Source organism: Toxorhynchites rutilus, chromosome 3 (genome assembly GCF_029784135.1).
Source record: "Toxorhynchites rutilus septentrionalis strain SRP chromosome 3, ASM2978413v1, whole genome shotgun sequence".
NCBI classification, from domain to species: Eukaryota; Metazoa; Arthropoda; class Insecta; order Diptera; family Culicidae; genus Toxorhynchites; species Toxorhynchites rutilus.
In genome coordinates this window covers 25,434,991-25,454,359 of record NC_073746.1, presented here as the reverse complement: position 1 = coordinate 25,454,359, position 19,369 = coordinate 25,434,991, and the positions used below count along the sequence as shown (strand labels likewise).

Here is a 19,369-nt window from a genome sequence, read left to right as displayed (position 1 = left end):
TTTTTTTAACCGTCATGGCGTTTTGTCGAAACTTATGGAATATGCTAAACCATTTACGGCTGAAGCATAAAAATAATCCCTTAATGGTGGAGGAGACTGAGAAGAAGAATTCAGCGTCTGCAGAAGTAATTGAAGTAGGTGGTCTAAGCTCCCGTAATAAAGGGGTAATATTCAAATTCAGAATGCTAAGAAAAATATACCATACTAGTGGTCAAAAATTCTATAAATATACTTCTTTTGAACTAGTAGTTATAGGGACCAAACAGAAATTTTCAAACAATCTGCAGGGTGGTAACTCAACCGGGAAATAGCCACGATTTTTTTTCACCGGAAAAAACCGGGAAATAACCGAGAATTTTCATACAAAACCAGGAAAAATCAGAGGGATTAGTATTTTTAATTATTATTTAAATGCAGTGTACCTGTATGTTTTATATACATTAATCATCAATCAGTCAACGGAGCTTTCTTTGACGCTTGAGTCCCGTCTAGAGTCAGAATCTCAAATCGACGCAAGTTTGATTTTTCATCTTCCCACAAACACAACCATAAAAAATTACACAGGTGTCATCCTCCATGCACCAACCTACACGCTTTTTATTTTCGACTCTACAAACCTTGCTCATTTGAGTGAGCAAGACTGCACCACCACACGAATAAAATGTGTGAAGTTCACTGTGAACACATATCTTTGGACTAATATGTCTGTGCCATTCTAGACTGGTTTAGACCTCTCGTGAACGCGAACAAACACTTTTATTTTAGTCTCATCAATGCCCTAGTTTAATGAAGGAGTGGATGTGATAACCTATAACTGCTTTCTTGCCTAATTATTTTTAAGTTGTTGGTACATCATCTGTATTATTATTATGTTTAATCACAAACCGTTTAACTTAAAAAGTTTTTTTTATTTTTTTTATTTTCTAGTTTTTAGTAGAGTATTTGTATTATTAGTGTATATATATATTAGTATTAGTATTAGTATAATGAAACCATTAAACTACTTTTTTAAAATTTATATTCCTCCTTTCGTTTTCTTCGGAATGTTTTACATGTTACAGGGCAAGTTAATAAAACCGTTTAACAAACATTCTCCCTGTATATGCGAGTTTTATTTAATTTAACTTTGTTTTCAATAATTCTGTCCCATTTTTACAGTTCTATTGTTTGTTTTACTATATTTCTTCTTCTATGACAATCTTCAACAGTGAAAAAAAGGAATTCATCTTGTTTTGCAAACTTGTAGAGTGTTTGCATGTATATTAAAAACCAGGAATTTTTCAAAAAATCTATCAGGAAAACCGGGAAAAAACCCAGGAATTTCAAAACACAAATCAAGTTGCCACCCTGAATTTGCTATTTTAACAACATTCGAAGAACAGATAATTTTGAACAGAAAATAATGTATGTTGGTGCAATAAAAATATTGTGCATCATTTTCATGATGTGCTCAATCATCCGCAAAAAAAAATGAAATGGTAAATAAATAACTATACTGAAATACCATTACATTAAAAAGCCATTATTCTGCACCATGTTTATTTTAAAATTACATTTAATGAAAGACAATTATTCGAATGAATCGAATATTTAAAAATGGCCCCACGATTAATCGATAATCGAATAAACGAAAAATTTAGGCATCTCTATTTGCAATGCCGATTTCCCCAAGCAGCTTGGGTTTGAAGTCTGTGTTAGTAAAACATATTTCGCTGGGAACTAAAATTCCTCCAACTTGCATGTACTTATAATAACGATTTCCTCAGGCTTCTTTGGTTTTGATTGCTATTGCGAATCGACCAATCAGAACGCGTGATTTCTATTGAGATAGATGTTTATATTGTATGATAGTTTTATAAAATATATTATTTTATTCATTTTTACTGCAATGAATTGTTATGGAGTGCTCAAATCGATTGATGGAACAATTGTGACTAAAGAGGAAGCTTGTATATTCGATTTCGGCAAATCAGAGCGCGATACTTCCGTTTGGATAACGATTGAGAATTTTCAATTTTTTGATAGTTTCATGACATACAGTGACTCAAATCCGTAATCGTTATCCACCATGCAGATCTCTTTTCCCTTCTTTTGAAAATCGAAAACAAGCTGTCGGAACATTCTATTTAGATAAAGTCATAGTGTCATACGAGAGTTTAAAGGTTTGCTATCTGTTCTCAGAGTAACGGTTCTTAATTTTCTAAGAATGGCGATTGTATGTGCTAATGTATGAAAATTGACTCAAACTCATATTCGTACGCTGATTGAAATCTCAACTCGATTTTGAAGGCGTTGACCAATTTCAGAATTCCATCATTATCCCTTGTTCATTGCAACTATCTTTAGCTGTCTTACGCCGTTATCAACGTTTTTTTTTGGTGTTTTCGAAAGGAATATCTAACAATTTTTCCATCAAGTGGTTATCAAAAGCGTTATTTTTAGAAATTTGATGGTTTCTAAATTTCCCACAAATATAACTTCCTTTGTTATTTACTGGGAATGATGTCAAAAGATTGTGGAGGAATATCAATAACTTTTGAGCAATTGTAATTTAACCATGTGCATTTTCTATGTCTTGTGCTCTGAGTCATTGTCTTGATAAAATTTGAATCCTCGATTCCATTCCATTTTGTTACCATTTTGCTTCAAATATCAACGTGTTCAAGTAAACATTCTTATCCATTAAGCCATCGATAAAAAACCAAATTGAGCAACATAAAGTTTGTAATGTGCCTAGGAAGGGCAACTTGAATGCCTGAGCACAGAGGAACAAACCGTTTCTCAGCCAAAAAATAATCAGTAACTCCAATTTGATTTTTCCAAATACAGGGTAACTTCGGTATAACGTACATTTTACTTTCAAAATTGTACGTTGTATCGAATTGTACGTTATATCGAAGCATAATAAAGAACTCAGAAATGTAACTTATATTACTTTATTGTGTTGCTGTTTGAGCAAGGTTAATGAATAAATTCAACTAGAAGACGAATCCAACCTTTCTCATGATGTTTCCCTTCATACTGTTGATTAAGATTTAATTCATTTAGAATCCGGAATCACTAAACAGTTGTACTTCGAGATTGGTTGAATGTACAAATCAAGCTTTAGTATCAAAATACATATAATTTATTGTTTTTTCAGAAAAACAATACACCCATACCTCGCTTTACGGCCTAGATAGGTTCCACGAAATTTGGCCGCAAAGCAAAAAGCCGTATAAGGAATCAATTATTCTAATACAAATTCATACAAATTCAATCAGGTCGGTTCCAAATTTGTTGAATATTTAACATGGTTTATCATCCAAAATGCATTTTATCTTTTTATTTTTATTTCATTTGAATCAAAAATTAAATTAATCAAAATTTATTTTATTTGAATCAAAAATACATACAACATACATACACCAACAATAATAATCTATAAACAAAAATTAAACAACTCCATGTTATATGGAATATATGTATGTATACACACCTAATTTTGTTGTTGCTTGAGTTATTGTCTAGCAAATATTTTTTCACTTCTGTACAAAAGTGATTTTGAATCAATCCTCAATTTTTTTTGCCGTTATAACGAAACATTTTAGGCCGTAAATCAAAAACCTGTCTGAATTGAAGAGAGCCGTTAGAGCGAAATGCCGTATAAAGAGCGGCCGTATAGCGAGGTATGGGTGCATTCAAAAAATGATTCATTTGGACTTTGAAAATGTGTACGTTATATCGAGTAACGTTATATCGAGGGTACGTTATAACGAGTGTACGTTATATCGAAGTTTCCCTGTAGCATGAAACATATCAATGTCTTACTGGTAAGATGTTACTTCCGTAGATGAGTCCAAAGTTAATATTTTTGGCTCCGATGACTATCGTTTCGTATGGGGCAAGCCAAACGATGAATTAAACATAAAAAAATCTGAAAGCAACGTTTAAACATGGTGGTGGTGGAGGGAAGGTATGAGGGCGCATGTATGGGCAATTTAGTTTTCATCGATGGTGTAATGGATCAGAATGTTTACTTAAACATCCTGAAGGAAATTTAAGGCAATATGTCAACAAAATGGGATGGAATCGAGGATTCAAGTTTTACTACGATAATGACCCACAGCATAAGGCATGTAATATTCGCACATGGTTACATTACAGTTGCTCAAAAGTTATTAATATTCCTTCACAATCTTCCGACATCAATCCCAGTATAAAACTAAGGAAGTTATCTGTGTAGGAGATTTAGAAACCATCAAATTTCTAAAAATAACGATTTGAAAAAAAACATTATGGTATTCCTTCCGGATACACCAAAAAACTCGTAGATAACGGCTAAACACAGCTAAAAATAGTTGCAATGAACAAGGGATTCCATTCGAATGATGGAATTCTGAAGTTGGCCAACACCTTCGAAATCGAGTTGAGATTTCAACCAGCGTACAATTATGAGTTGGAGTCAGTTTTCATACATTAGCCCTACATTCGCCATTTTCAGAGAAATAAAAACAATTCTTCTGAAAATAGATAGCAAACCTTTTAGCTATCATATGACAATATGACTTTACCTAAATAGAATGTTCCGAAAGTTTGTTTTCGACTTCCAAAACGAGGGAAAAGAGATCTGCACGGTGGAGTACGATTACGAATTTGAGGCACTGTATATTATTTTATTCAATGTAAAAAAAATCATTATGGAGTGCTGGAATAAATTAACGCAAAAATCTGTTACAAATTGGACATTCTTTACGATGCGATCGATTTTCATTTTTCAATTTGTACCCCCAATATGTTCCCGAAAGACGTAATCCTGCGTCAAAAAACACGTGTGAAGTAGCGAGGCGGGTAAGCCTTGAGTATAGGACAAAAACAGCTCCATTGAGAGAGGTTCATGCGCGGTTTGTATACCAATACCAATGGGGCGAGATCCGATTAGCATGGGTTAGAACAGTACAGTGTGTGCTCCCGTGGCCGAGTAGTTAGCGTCATAACTAACATGCCGGGTGTTCGGGTTCGATTCCCGTTCTGGTCGGGGGAATTTTTCGTCAAAGAAATTTCCTCCGACTTGCACTGTGATCACGCGTATTCTAGAGCTTGCCATTCAGAATGCGTTCAAGGCGTGTTATTTGGCATAGAAATCTCAACTAAGTACTAATAAAAAATGACGCAAGTAATACTACGCTGAGACGGCGAAGTTCCTCTACGAACGTTAGTGCCATTGATGAAGAAGAAGAAGAAGAACAGTACAGTACGGTGTGGGGAATTTCGAAAGTTTTCCAGGGAACGAACTCGAAGGTTTTTGAACTGATCGAAGAGTAGGGAAACATAAATTAATAGTCCAATCAAAAAATGTTTGGGTGAGTGCACGAAATTCACACGCCAGCTTCAAACATGTGTCCCAATATAACCCATACTGGATAGAGCCGAGCTCTCAATGCGGGGTGTCAATGAAGGATAACTTCCATAGTAAACATAACGAACAATATAAAACCAAACAGCAAATTTACAATACGTTAACTGATTTTTCATTATCTACTTTGTTCCGTTTCAGATGCATGCTTCACAATAGTGAATGGAGGCGATTTGAATGAATCAAATTGACGTGCAAATAGAGGAAGCAAACAACCAATTCAGAAGACACGTTCGTGACATAAACCATATTTGCTCGCTACAGAGGAGGTTCCCTTGTGATATCTAGTTTTTAAGGCATGCAAAAACATCTGAATGGGAACAGATTAGTGGATTCAAAACCGCGCTCAACTCTAACAACAACAACTGAACTGTAGAAAATTGAACAACGCATCATGACTAGTATAACGTTCAAAACGACAACAACGACCGGCGGTGATGCGAATGGTTGTATCGCGGCAGCAGCTTCGTCATCCTCATCGGCGGTGGCCGCCGTATCACTCATGTCGGACAAGTCGATCACTATGACTCCGTCACAGCTAGCTTCGGCTACAACGGCAGCCGCTGTTGCGGCAGCGGTGAGCAACCCGTCGAGTGCACTGTTTGCGGCCGCTGCCGCAGCCGCTGTACAGCAGCAGCAGCAACATCAGCAGCAACAACAACAACATCAACATCAACAGCAGCACAACAACAACTATCAGAGCAATAGCAGTAGCAGTAGCCTATACAGTAATGACAACAATAGCAATAAGGCTCCATCGAGTGACAAGCTCAGTAGTAGTAGTAGCAGTGGGATTGGCAGCGCAGCAAGCGGCACGGGGGAAGAATACGAGAGGGCCAAATATAAGACGCCCCAGGAAGTGATGCTGTTGTATATGGATAAGTTGACCCAATACGAGCACCATGAGATCTACCAGTATCCCAAAATTTATTTCATAGGCGCGAATGCTAAGAAGAGGAGAGGTATCAGTAACTCAGAGTACGACAATGAGCAAGGATCGTACATTCATATTGCGCATGACCATGTCGCGTATCGTTACGAGGTGCTGAAGATTATCGGCAAGGGCAGTTTCGGACAGGTGGTGAAAGCATACGATCACAAAAATCACCAGCATGTGGCGCTCAAAATGGTACGAAATGAGAAACGGTTCCATAGGCAAGCTCAAGAAGAGATACGAATCCTGAAACATCTGCGATCGCAGGATCGAATGAATTCGATGAATATAATACACATGTACGATTATTTCGTTTTTCGAAACCACATGTGCATCACGTTCGAGCTGCTGTACATCAATCTGTACGAGCTAATCAAAAAGAACAAATTCCAGGGATTCAGCATACAGCTGGTTAGAAAATTTGCTCACTCTCTGCTAAAGTGCTTGGATGCGCTGTTTAAGAATAAGATTATTCATTGTGATATGAAACCGGAGAATGTGTTGCTAAAGCAGCAGGGACGCTCCGGTATCAAAGTGATCGATTTCGGCTCATCTTGTTTCGAGCATCAACGGGTCTATACCTACATCCAGTCGAGGTTCTACCGGGCGCCAGAGGTTATTCTGGGTGCTAAGTACGACATGGGGATCGATATGTGGTCTCTTGGCTGTATACTCGCTGAACTATTCACCGGATTCGCACTTCTACCTGGGGAAGACGAAGCGGATCAGCTGGCTTGTATCATCGAGCTCATAGGTATGCCTCCGAAGAAAATCCTCGAGAATTCTAAACGAGCGAAAAACTTCATCTCTGCTAAAGGCTATCCCCGGTACTGTAACGTTAAGACTACAGACAATGGGATCAATATACTAACGGGTGGCTTTTCCCGTCGGGGAAAACTTAGAGGACCACCTGGATCTCGTAGTTTGGTAAAGGCACTTAATGGATGTGATGATCCACTTTTCCTCAACTTTATCGAACGCTGCTTACGGTGGGACCCAGCATTGCGCATGACTCCGGACACGGCGTTAAATCATTTCTGGTTCCGACGATTACTGCCTCCGTCGCCGAATGTGGCGACCATCACCACCACCAGTAGTCCTTCCACATCAAGCAACTGTCAAAATAGCCATATAAATAAAGTACTGAATATCGCGTACGCGTACGCGGACCAGCAGGCATCATCCCTAGTGACCACATCCACTTGCAACTCCCTGGTGGCGTCCCACCATGGGAACTCCAGCTCGCTACAGTCCCTGCAGTCGGCTTCGCTTACTTCTTCAGCGATCAGCATTCCAGCGGTGAGTGGTAGCGTAGGAGCTATGGGTGGCGTTGGAATGGTGGGAGGAGGTGGAGGAACGCTTGGTCGGTCGGCAGCGACCACCATCATCGATATTCCGTACAACCCAAATGACAAGAAAAGACTTCTCAACTCTCCGCAAGCGGCATCCTCGTTAACATCCAATCCGGGTCTTGCAACCACTTCCTTCGTCGACTATGGTAAGTTTAGTTAATTCTTCACCTCTTCAGGGCGCACATTGTGTTGTGCCTAATGCTGCTGTGCGCGTTTGTCGTTGATCCTCGTATGCCGTCATTGTCGTCTCTGTGCTACTACCAAACATGTATGCTACTTCTATCCAGATACAATCCATCCGTACTCCGATGTTTTATGCTCTCTACAACTGTCCTCTGTGTTTTGTAACATGTCCTGAATCATACGTGCACCACTACTAGCAATTTCGACTGGACAAGAAGCGTCAATCACAACCCTCCCAACAACTAAACAGATCAGATTCACTCATCTCGATTACGATTACTGCTTTTTGGGGGTATGTCAATCATTGGGTATTCGCGCGTTCAACTATGCATCTAATCCATATATTCCATATATCTTCTAATCCGGAGCCGACTGAAAACGAAATCTCCACATCCCGACATTCCGCTATTCTTTGTTTTATTGACCCCAAACGAATGAATGAGCGATTGAGAGATAGCGCAAAAAAAATAAAGGTGTCACATCAAAATCTGTGTGTTTTGGATTCTTTGACAAGTGACGCCTTACGAAAATCGAGCTGCGACTTTTCCGGTTCGGTGATAGCCGGAATCACTTTTCAACCCACTTTGGTGCTGTTATGGGTATTAGCATATCAAACGCAACTCGAGGAAGACCTGGTTGACTATAAATTTCCCCTTTTCGTCCTCGTTGATGATCTCCCCAAAATTCATATACTGGGTTGTTGAATAAATTTTGTCGTTCAATGAGAAAAACATGATTCCATGGTTTGAAAAATCATTTTATGGCTCACATAATTATTTACTTTAATGTCAATATATAGCGCGCAGAGAGAAGACCAACTGTTCAAATTTAATGCAATCGTAGTTACCACCGACCGCGAAGTTTGGAAGAAAATTTTCATTTCAATCCTAACCGTCAAAACAAGACTGCGTTGAAGAGTATTACACCGGTGCAGTGAACAATGACTACCTTGCGATTAGTGATATTAAGGATGTTATTAACTAGCTAAAGAACCACAACCAGGACCGCAACTGGTGAGGAGGTCCAGCAAAATTTATACTATCTACCGATTGACAGTCAGTATCTGGGACTTCCAACAGGGATGGGACAGATTAGCCAAGAAAGGCTAATCTGTCCCATCCCTGAAAAGGGTGACAATAACTATATTGCAATCATGAACCTAAATCATGACTACAATAATCCTCTTTCGCCACTTATCGCCAACAGCAACCAGTTTTCACCTTCCAAGCATCTTCTACCATAGCTGCGGCAATACAAACGAACAAAGCACAGCTTCATTGTGATGGGTAATATGCAGAAGCGTTTGGTTGGAATGGGTCGCTGCCCAAAACATGACATCAAGATCATCATCGGAGATTTAAGTGTTCAGGTAAAAGGAGTAACTGGTATGTACAGTGCACAACAGTTAAGAAATGAAAACTGATCGATTTTGCCACCTCTAAGAATATGGCCATACGCAGTACCCTCTCCCAACATAAATTCTTCCACCAATACACCTGAAGGTCATCAAATCAAATAGAATCTCAGATTGACCACGTTCTTATAGACGGTCGGTATTTCTCGGCCATACTTACGTCAGAATTTATCGAGCCGGTAACATCGACTCGAACCATTACCTAGTGATGATTAAGAAGCGTCCAAAACTCTCCGTTTTGAACAACATTCGGTACCGATACCCGTGATGGTACAATCTTAAACGACTGAAACAAGCAGATGTCGCCGAAAACTATGCGCATTTGTACTGCGCACTGCTGGAAGAGGATCGAATTAACGAAACTCCTCTTGAGGACTGTTGGGGCATGATTGAAACAGCCATAAACAGAGTAGCGGAGAACATTCTAGTGCACGTGGAACAAAGACGATGGTATGAGTGGTTCGATGACGAGTGTCATCGAGTGTTACACGAGTAGAACGATGCGCGGGAGCGTGGAACGGTATAGGCAGAATCGGAGACAGCAAACCCAGCTCTTTAGGTGCGAAGAACTCGAACAGTTGCACTGTTCTCATGATACGCGAAAGTTCTGCCGGAAACTCAATGTATCCCGGATAAGGATGAGACTATCCCGACGAACGAACTTTATATGACCGAAAGTGGAGGCAGCAGTTCGTTGAACATCTGAATAGCGTACAGGCCCAAGATAACGATGGATGCGATTACGTTGGTGCAGTAAATGTTGAAGATGAAGATGACCACCCCCCAACGATAGATGAAGTTAAGAATGCCATAAAACAGCTCAACTGGAAAAGATGGCATCGAAGCAGAACTTGTCAAGACGGGCCCGAAAAAGTTGGTTAATTGTCTGCATTAACTGATTGTCAGAATTTGGGAAACAAAACAGCTTTCGGAGGAGTGGGGTTATTTACCTTATCTTCAAGAAAAGGCGACAAACTAGACTGTAAAAACTTTCGTGCAATCATCGTCCTGAATGCCGCCTAAAAAATGCTTTCCCAAATCATATTCCGTCGTCTATGGCCACTGACAAACAGATTCGGTCTACTACTGACCAAATCTTCGTCTTGCGGCAGACCCTCCAGAAATGCCGTGAATACAGAGTCCCAACGCACCATCTATTAAACTTCAAAGCTGTATATGATTCAATTACACCAAAAGAGCTATGAAGAAACATGGATGAAAACGGCTTCCTCGGGAAGCGGACAAGACTGATTAAGGCATGGAATGGATAGAATACAGTGTTGTGTGTTGTGTATCGGGTAGATTATCTGATTCATTCGAGTCCTGCTTCCCCAAGCGTATGGTCTCTCTTGCCAACTGTTGAACATTGCGGCGTTAAACTTACGTGGTACGATTCTCAACAGATCCAGTCAATTTATCTACTTCACTGATAACGTAGACATTGTCGGCAGAAAATTTGAGACGATAGCTGAACATTACACCAGACATAAGTACGAAGCAGAAAGAGTTGGACCGGCTCCGAGCACGACAGGACCCGATTAGGTACAAGTGTAGTGATTGACGACGATGAGTTCGAGGTAGGTACCTTGGTATCTTGGCTCAATGGTAACGTCTGACAATGATACCAGCCGCGAGATCCGAAGACGCATTATCAATGGGAGTCGTACATACTATGATCTCCACAAACACTTGAGGTTAAACAGACTTAGCAGTCGTGTGAAATGTTCTCTGTACAAAACGCTCATAAGACCAGTTGTCCTCTACGGGCACGAAACGTGGAGAATACTCGAAGAGGATCTGCGAGCGCTTCGGCGGTGTGCAGGAGGACGGCGTATGGAGCCGAAAAATGAACCTAATAACCACGTGCTCACGCAACTCACCGGCTAACCCAGTATTCAAAAAGTGATCTAAGCTGGAAGGATACGTTGGGCAGGACATGATGCAAGAATGTTGGCCAACTATCCTGCAAAAATTGTGTTCATTGGGAATCTGGCTAGTACGAGAAGACGAGGAGCGCAGCGAGCAAGGTGGTTAGACCAAGTGCAATAGGATATGGTGAGGACGAGTTGTCAGGCCATGTTGTAAATAAGTTAAGCTAAAATAAATAAATAAATAAGCAGTTTTGTGGGAAATTATCAGGTCGGATTCATAGCCGGCTGCTCGGCGATGGACCAATTCCTACGCAGCAAATCTTCGTCGACTACAAAGCCGCATATGGTATCATCGACAGATGCCAGTGCCAGAAATAATGAGCAAGTATGACTCTCTTCTAAAGCTTTCTGAAAGCAGACAACAAACGGGTTGCGGATCGTAACGGCATGCGATCTGTAGGAATCTTTCGAGAATCACAGGCGATGAATTCTTCTGCCTGCTCTTCATAACGTCTGGAAGACGTTATTTGGGAATTTTTTTTCAACACGTGGGGCTCGAATTTCCGACGGAGCCGACGGAGAAGAACACAGCGCAATTTAATGGCTGTGGATACTACGCCGCCTAAGCAGTAACTGGCAGAATATACCCCTCAACCGTGTAGAATTAAGGCGAAAGTATGTAGAAAGTTTGTAATTCATCAATTTCAACATCCGACGACGAAGGTTACAACTGAGTAACCTGAGAAGGCAACCCTTTTCGACAATCAAAAAAAAATCAAACGATTGATATATTTATCTTGAATTTCCTGACATGGCGACGGAGGATGTTCTTGGCTAACCTGAGAAGGTATTTGAAAGAACTCTTCGGCAATGGATTTCAATTCATCCTCGCGTTGTGCCCTTTCACTGCAACACGTAGCCAATTTTACGGCGAACCCAGCATCCAGAAAGTCTTCAAGGTCGGACGGGCATGATGAGCAGGATGTATTCCTAGAATCACAGACATCAGCCCCACGGAACACGTGTTCGCATTGAATCCGGCGAGACTAGGAAAAGAGGAACCCCGCGAGTGAAGTGGTTGAACCAGGTGGAACAGGTCTTGGTATGAATTGGAGAACTGCATTGGTGGAACATTGTGATGAATCTGTAACATCTTATCTTATCATCTCACGAATCCTAGTAAAAAATATAAACGTCAATATATTTGTTCCTGTGATTCTGAATTTAGAATCGTTCTATGAAACTTATTTCCCGTGATATTTTTGAGCTTTAGAGGGAATCAGAGAGAGCTAAATCTTGGGTAGTGTGGCTGTTGCAACAATTCTTACACCAATTTACTGATCTCCGTGATGATTTTTCGAGCTCTGTGAGTTGGTTGTCTTGATGAAAAATGATTCTCTGTATAGTTCTGCAAATGAGTTCTCTTCACACGAATTTTTCCAGCTGATCTAAAAGGTTACCATAATAATTTGAGCTCATTGTTTCACCAGTTTGGAGGTAATTTATTTTGTATCGGAGCCAAAGTATTGGGTTCATACTACTTAACATCTTATTTTCATTTATGCAGTCACAGGATCTCAATTCCACTCGTATCCATTCTAAAAGGCTTCAATTGCTGCTGGGCAAGTCGCATTCGAATGCGTATTTTATCCATCCTTAGCGAATGCGCCACATATTGTGCATATATCTTTCTTAATCCCTATATTTCAGCTAAAATATTTCTCACAATGCCTAATGATATCTAGGATCTCTGCTGAATTTCTCAGTAAATTAATGACCCTTCAAAACAATATTATGTATTTTTCATACATTTCGTCCGTGATGTTCTCACTATACGTCGTTCACTTTGATAATCTCCAATATATTTTTAGAAATCGTTTATAAATTTGCATTGGTTCTTTCTTTTCAAAAATAAGAATTTCAGAACGATATTCAATTCGTTTGCTTGTATAATAATGCTGTGATACGTCCACTTTGGGTTTCAAAAGCTTTTTAGAGTGCCATCTTTTATTGAACGACAAAACTCATTGAACAACTCAATATATCTGCATCTTGTACAATTTTCTTCTGCATTCTAACCATTTTCATGCGCATACGCGACTCCGACTAACTCTGTATTTTCCCTTAAAAAAATCATTCGTCGTCTCATTCATGCTTCATATTTACTCCCAATCAGGTTTCACTTAAGAACGAACTAACCAGGCAGCTTTGCTTGCAGCGCCGCGACGAAATTCTGAAACATATATTTTATGTTGAACTTTTTATACCCCTCTATTTTGTCGGAAAACCAACAACAAACAACAACAACAACAACAACAGTGGTCGTTATCGAGTGAGTGATTGATGCTGTCAGAGTATACTTCAAAAGTAGCATATCGAGATTATGATTGACAGGATTGTGTGCGTGTGTGAACGCAACAGGAAAAAAAAATCAAATCTTAGGGGGTCCGGAACAAACCAAACCAGCTGTGGGGATGGATAGCGCAGGACTAACGTTAGTAAATGCATCGTGTCGTGTAATTTGTAGGGTTAGCTAAGAAGATGTGACATCAGCAATGAGATTGTGCGTGTGTAGAGAAGGCTTTTAAAAAAAATCTACAAACGACAATTAAAAAGAATATACCTAATTACAATTAACGAAGAAGAAAGTAAAATAACATAAGCATAAAGGCGAAAAACACTCATTAACTGATAGGATCTGACGTTGGAGGTAATAAATTTATTCTAGATTGGTAATGTAATTTAATTTGCTCTAGTGGATAGGTAAATAATTAGCAAAATGCGAAGATGGATGAGTGTACCATAGCGGGATGAGGAGGAGGATAACCCAAACCGCCGCGCCTTGGTGTGTCGCAAGGGCGCGATATTTGTAAAACGGACGCTGGACAACGGCTAAACAAAACAGTTTGAAATCATCATTTACAGTTTGTTTTTATACTAATATGACACGGCTAAGGAAGGAACCTGTGAAAATCTAAAAAAAAACAAAACCAATATGGAATTTATATCAGTTAATAGTGACTTTTTGTAATGGCTAATGTAGAGTACTGGAATGAGCCGAGTGCTAAATGGGAAGCGCATAGTGCGAAACAATGTGATGTGTGTGTGCGTGCGTATGTCTTGTGACTGAGAATTACTCCAATTTTGTGTATTGCTCCGCAGAAGGAAGCAACACAAACACTCAACAACAATAAATGAGAAAAGTTGACGACAAAATTAAAATGTAACGAATGCTAGTGGAACACATTTTAGTAGCGCAAACTAAAAGCAGAATAATCATTTGTATCAAAGTGCAGTAATCCATAGAAATATTGTCAGCGTAAATCTTTTCCAATGAAACAAAGAAAAAAGGCTGTAGAGTACACGCGCATATCGACTGCAAAATTCTACCGAACGAATAGAGAGCTGTTGCATTTGTTAAACTGAGCTGAAATTGGGCATTTTTTTCGTACACAGAAGTATGAATCAACGCATTCTTTTCAAAACTGCCGAGCTACTACCATTTTATTCCACACATCATTGTGCATCTACTCCGCTCCGCTCTGATGGCATTTTGCTCTCTAATAGCCCGTAATAGTAATCGTGGTAGTGTCTTATCTGATTGCCTGAAAGCGTCTTCATTATCATCGTCCACTAAGTTTTCGTCTGAAAGCTTTGAATAGTTTTCTTCAAGATGCGCGACAATTGCTAAGGATAATTCCGAAATCAATACCTAAAAACCAGAATTCTCATTTAACTCTAGCAGCATGATCACATTAGAAAATATGCAACGAATAAAAGGAAAATGTTGTGAAAATACATTTTAGGGAATCTTGAAGAGTAGATATTCGGGATAGAAACAAAATCTTTTATGATAGTGGAGGAACCAAATGAGATATATCACTAAAATAGCTTTTACGCGAATGTTCGGACAGAGAACTGGTAAAATTGGTTGAAGGGGATTTTTTCAGTTGGAATAAAGTTTTTTACGACCTGAATTGAATCTAAAAATCGAGCCCACACTATGTTTCCAGTTCAAGTTTATATTCACCGTTTTACTCTTAGTCCAGCTAAGTTAAGAATTCCGTCATGATCCGATATTATCTAAATTATTTTGTTTCATTTTTATATGCTTTCGGAAACACCACAAAGTGAATGACAGCTACACATAGAATTTGGACAGAAAAAAGCAATCTGAATTCTGAGACGAGAGCTCTAAGTTTTCTGAAGCCGATACCGATGAGGCTCTATTCTACAGGGTGTTCAATAAGTTCGTATACATTTGGAAATGTGTTAAAAAATGAAAATACAAGATATTCATTTCTGAGTCAATGTTTATTGAGGCAAAGTTTTTTGAGAACCTTTACGACGTATTAGCTCCCGCCCTCCTTTTTGTGCTGTATGACGCGCTTGAGACAAAAGCATCGCACGCGGCACACACCTGGTCCATCGGCATCTTGTCCCAGATTTTGGAAATGAGCTTTTCAGATTGGTCTATAAGGCTTACTTTATGTTCGCTCTGATTGGCCCGCATGTTCGAACATACATAAAAGTCCAGGGGATTAAGTTTCGGGGGGCTGGGAAGGCGCAAAGCTTTATGGAGAAAATCAGTCAAATTCTCCAGACACCACGCTTGGACGATATTCGTCGTGTGAACCGTCGTGCTGCACCGTACCGTTGAAAAAATTAATGGGCCCCATTATGATTGTTTCGAATCGAAGATTCGTCATGATGATGGGTGCTACATCCCATGAAGAGATTTGATCTTGTCCAATGTTCTACCAATGAACCCGGTCCATTGCTGCAGTTATTCAATTCCCGGCTGCATCGATTTTGCAAAGTTCTGTTTTATCTGGTCCAACCACCTTTCTCGATGGACTCCTCTTCTTCTTGTTCCCATCTGATTCGACGTGAACACCATCCTTGCAGGGCTACTGTCCGCCAATCTTGCAACATGCCCTGCCCATCGCAGTTGTCCACCCCTGGCGACTTTTTGGATGCTGTGTTCGCCGTAGAGTTGCGCCAGATTTTTGGTTAGGATGGTGTGAACACTTCCCTCGCTGATGTTTAACTCGTCGGCCAACATTTCAACATTAGCACGTGCATTGGAGGCCACAGCAACGCGCACTCGCTCGATGTTCCCATCAGTGGCGCAAGTGGAGGAAGTGGAAGTGGAGTGGACCAACGACTCCCGACCGGCTTTGAAACGCGCATACCACTCGAACACTTTACTACGACTAAGACATCCAATTCCATACGCGGTTTGTAACAATGCGAGGGTTTCGTTTGGAGTTTTCTTCAATTTAAAACAAATTTTGATGGCAACTCTCTGCTCCATAATTAAAATTGTTTCGCGACAAAAAATCACTGTGTTACTCTTATCAGCCAAAACTAGCTACTGAATCGAGATAGCGGTTTGAAATTTGAACGGTAGCTGGCCAGACTTTGGCGGAAAGTAGTTCGCGCGTTGAAGTAGAGATAGCGCCACTTCCCGATTTAAGCGTGCGGTAGTCCCGGAACTTTTTGAATGCACTGTGTAAACTGACTAACCTTGTTGAAAATCGTCCCCGGCCTGCTCTCCGCATAACATCTTCCAGCACTACGTTGGAAGACAACATGGGGGTCCATCGGCATGTCTAAATTCCCTGGGAGTCTCAAACGATTTCGACAGATCGCCTGAGATTAGCACAATGTACCGCACACCGTTCATCGTTGCCTGAAGCAGTCTTGTAAGCTTTCGGGGAAACCCGTGTTCGTCCATGATTTTCCATAGCTGTCGTCGGTCGATTGTATTACATGCGATCATGAAGTCGATGAAGATGTGGTGTGTAAAAATGTAAAAATCTGATCCGGCGTCGAGCAACAGGTCATGAATCCGATATTTTATGTGATTACAAATATACACGATACATACTTCGATTGATATTATATGCGATTATGATTTATTCGGATTTCTTGTAAGACTTGGCACTTGCAAAATTATACGATTTAATGTTTGCTGGGACCCTCCGACTTTATCTGCCACATCCCTGATCGATAAGTTTGGATTCCTCGTGTATGTCCTCTTCACCGCTTTGATTGTCTGTTCGACCGTCGGGATGCGGTTTCCTCCACATCCAGGCTTCCGAGTTGTGGTCAAACTCTCCCCAAACACTCGAATCACTTTTGACACCGCAAATTGAGCGTTTTCGCTAACTGATTATACGACAGAAGCGGAAATTCTCTTTCGTGGAGGCAATTTTGACAACTGAAGAGCGTGCGCCGAAAAGTAAGTAGGCACATCATTCTACACACCTGTGCCAACAACAATAGGGGTTCCCATTTTTTTCGTTGAAGTTAAGCACTTTTTGGTCGTTCCACCCTTTATGGCCATGTTCTTGAAGGCAGCGAAGTCGATAAGTCTTGGGCCGTTTTCGTTGGTTTGCGGATGGGCGCTGTACCTACCAATTACCGGTCTGAATTTCTCCTCTTGGTCAAATCACCGATGAAGATTTTGATGTTGTGTTTTGGACATCGATCGTATTCACGTTCTAGCTGCGTCTTAAATTCTTCTTTTTCGTCATCGGTGCCAGCTAGATGGGGCTGTGGACGTTGATAATGCTGATTTTGAAGAAGTGGCCTTGCATCTTTATGGCGGGTTTACATTAGGGAGATCTATAGCTATAGATGGATTTATTCACGTGAAAATAGGTGTAAACGGGTGAGAATAAATATGATACACTTATTCGAGGTATATATAACTTGAATAAATTCAGCATATGTAAACGCTTGTGAATTTCTCACTGGTGAGAAATCACTAAAGCTGGATGCAGTTCTACTTTAGGTGAATAAATTCACCGAAAATATGAATATATTCATTATAGAAGTTCACGCTAGTGTAAACGGTTGATGCAATTTCTATAAATCTCATCATATTTCTTCACATGAAATTTATCACTAGTCTAAACCCACCCTTAGTCTACAAATTCTTTCGTTGATTGGCCACTAGTTTCTGCATCTCCCCCATCACGATGAAAGCTGTACCCATCTCGTGTGTGTTGCCGCAGCTCTGGTAGATGGTTAGCCACCTTGAAACGATCGCACCACCGAGCCTTTCCAGGACACCTCCTGCAGCGCTACGATGTTGAAATTGCGGGTACTATTTTTTCCGAAAGAATTCGGGTACTCGTTAAGAGGTTTGTGTTTCCAATCTTTAGTCCGTGTTTTTTGTGTCGTTCTAGTCCGATTGTCATGTCAAGAATGTTTTGTGAATTTTCATGTGCGTTTCACTTTTTCGGATGGCTTGCAGGGCGTGCACCAACCTCCTGTCTCGACGGAGGACCATCGTGCACAGTTCTGTTTGGTTATCCAATCTTCACTATGGTTACCCGTACCCCAATCGGACCGCGATGGGACACTTAGTCCAGTCGTTTACCAGTGACCTCAAGAAGCTCTATTTCAATTTGTTGATGCTTTTATTGTTACTAGGGTCCAACATTTCCGAAAACGAAACATGAAAATTAACTCTCCTTTCAGTTGTTCGCTTTGAGCAGGACTAATTCCATAAACGTCCTCCTTCTCTTGCTACTGAATCACATTGAAGGCAATCTCTGCCAAACATGATTCGTTCATCAGTTATTCTCGTTCCCAACGTTCATCAATTCATTTGTAGTTGAAGCAAATGGTTGTTCCAATTGGCGTGACGCAAGTATACAAATCTGACTCTTCATTCAACCTGACTTCACTCTACCACTACTACTCCATCCTGACATGTACCTCGTTGCCCGCGTACGCAAACTTATTTTAACGTCCATATGAAAAGAAACGACAACTTGATTTCTGATGCAAAAAAGTAGTTACACCCTTAATAGATGGCTTCATTCTTTACCCACCGTGAATTCATCCACAAATTTGCAAATGATAGAGAGAGAGAGAGAGAGAAACGAATTCAATATGAGAGAGGGGTCCTTTCAATATGCCGTGAAGTTCATTTGGCGGTAAAAAGTGATATGATCATATATATATATATATATATATATATATATATATATATATATATATATATATATATATATATATATATATATATATATATATATATATATATATATATATATATATATATATATATATATATATATATATATATATATATATATATATATATATATATATATATATATATATATATATATATATATATATATATATATATATATATATATATATATATATATATATATATATATATATATATATATA

General features: G+C 39.8%; 1 protein-coding gene across 10 annotated transcripts in view; it reads left to right on the top strand.

The window, feature by feature from the left end:
• The window catches only part of LOC129775328 (dual specificity tyrosine-phosphorylation-regulated kinase 2), a 44,194-nt gene extending 25,054 nt beyond the window's left edge, over positions 1-19,140 (top strand). For 6 of the 10 annotated variants that reach the window (XM_055779949.1, XM_055779946.1, XM_055779943.1 and 3 more), the window contains exons 3-4: positions 5,537-7,827; positions 13,368-19,140. In XM_055779949.1, the coding sequence (XP_055635924.1) occupies positions 5,790-7,827; positions 13,368-13,405 (2,076 nt within the window). In that variant the 5' untranslated portion in view covers positions 5,537-5,789 and the 3' untranslated portion in view covers positions 13,406-19,140. Of the gene's footprint in view, positions 1-5,536; positions 7,828-13,325 lie in introns of all 10 variants that reach the window. The other 4 variants (XR_008742928.1, XM_055779952.1, XM_055779950.1 and 1 more) reach the window with 4 other exon arrangements.
• Positions 19,141-19,369: the final 229 nt, after the last annotated feature.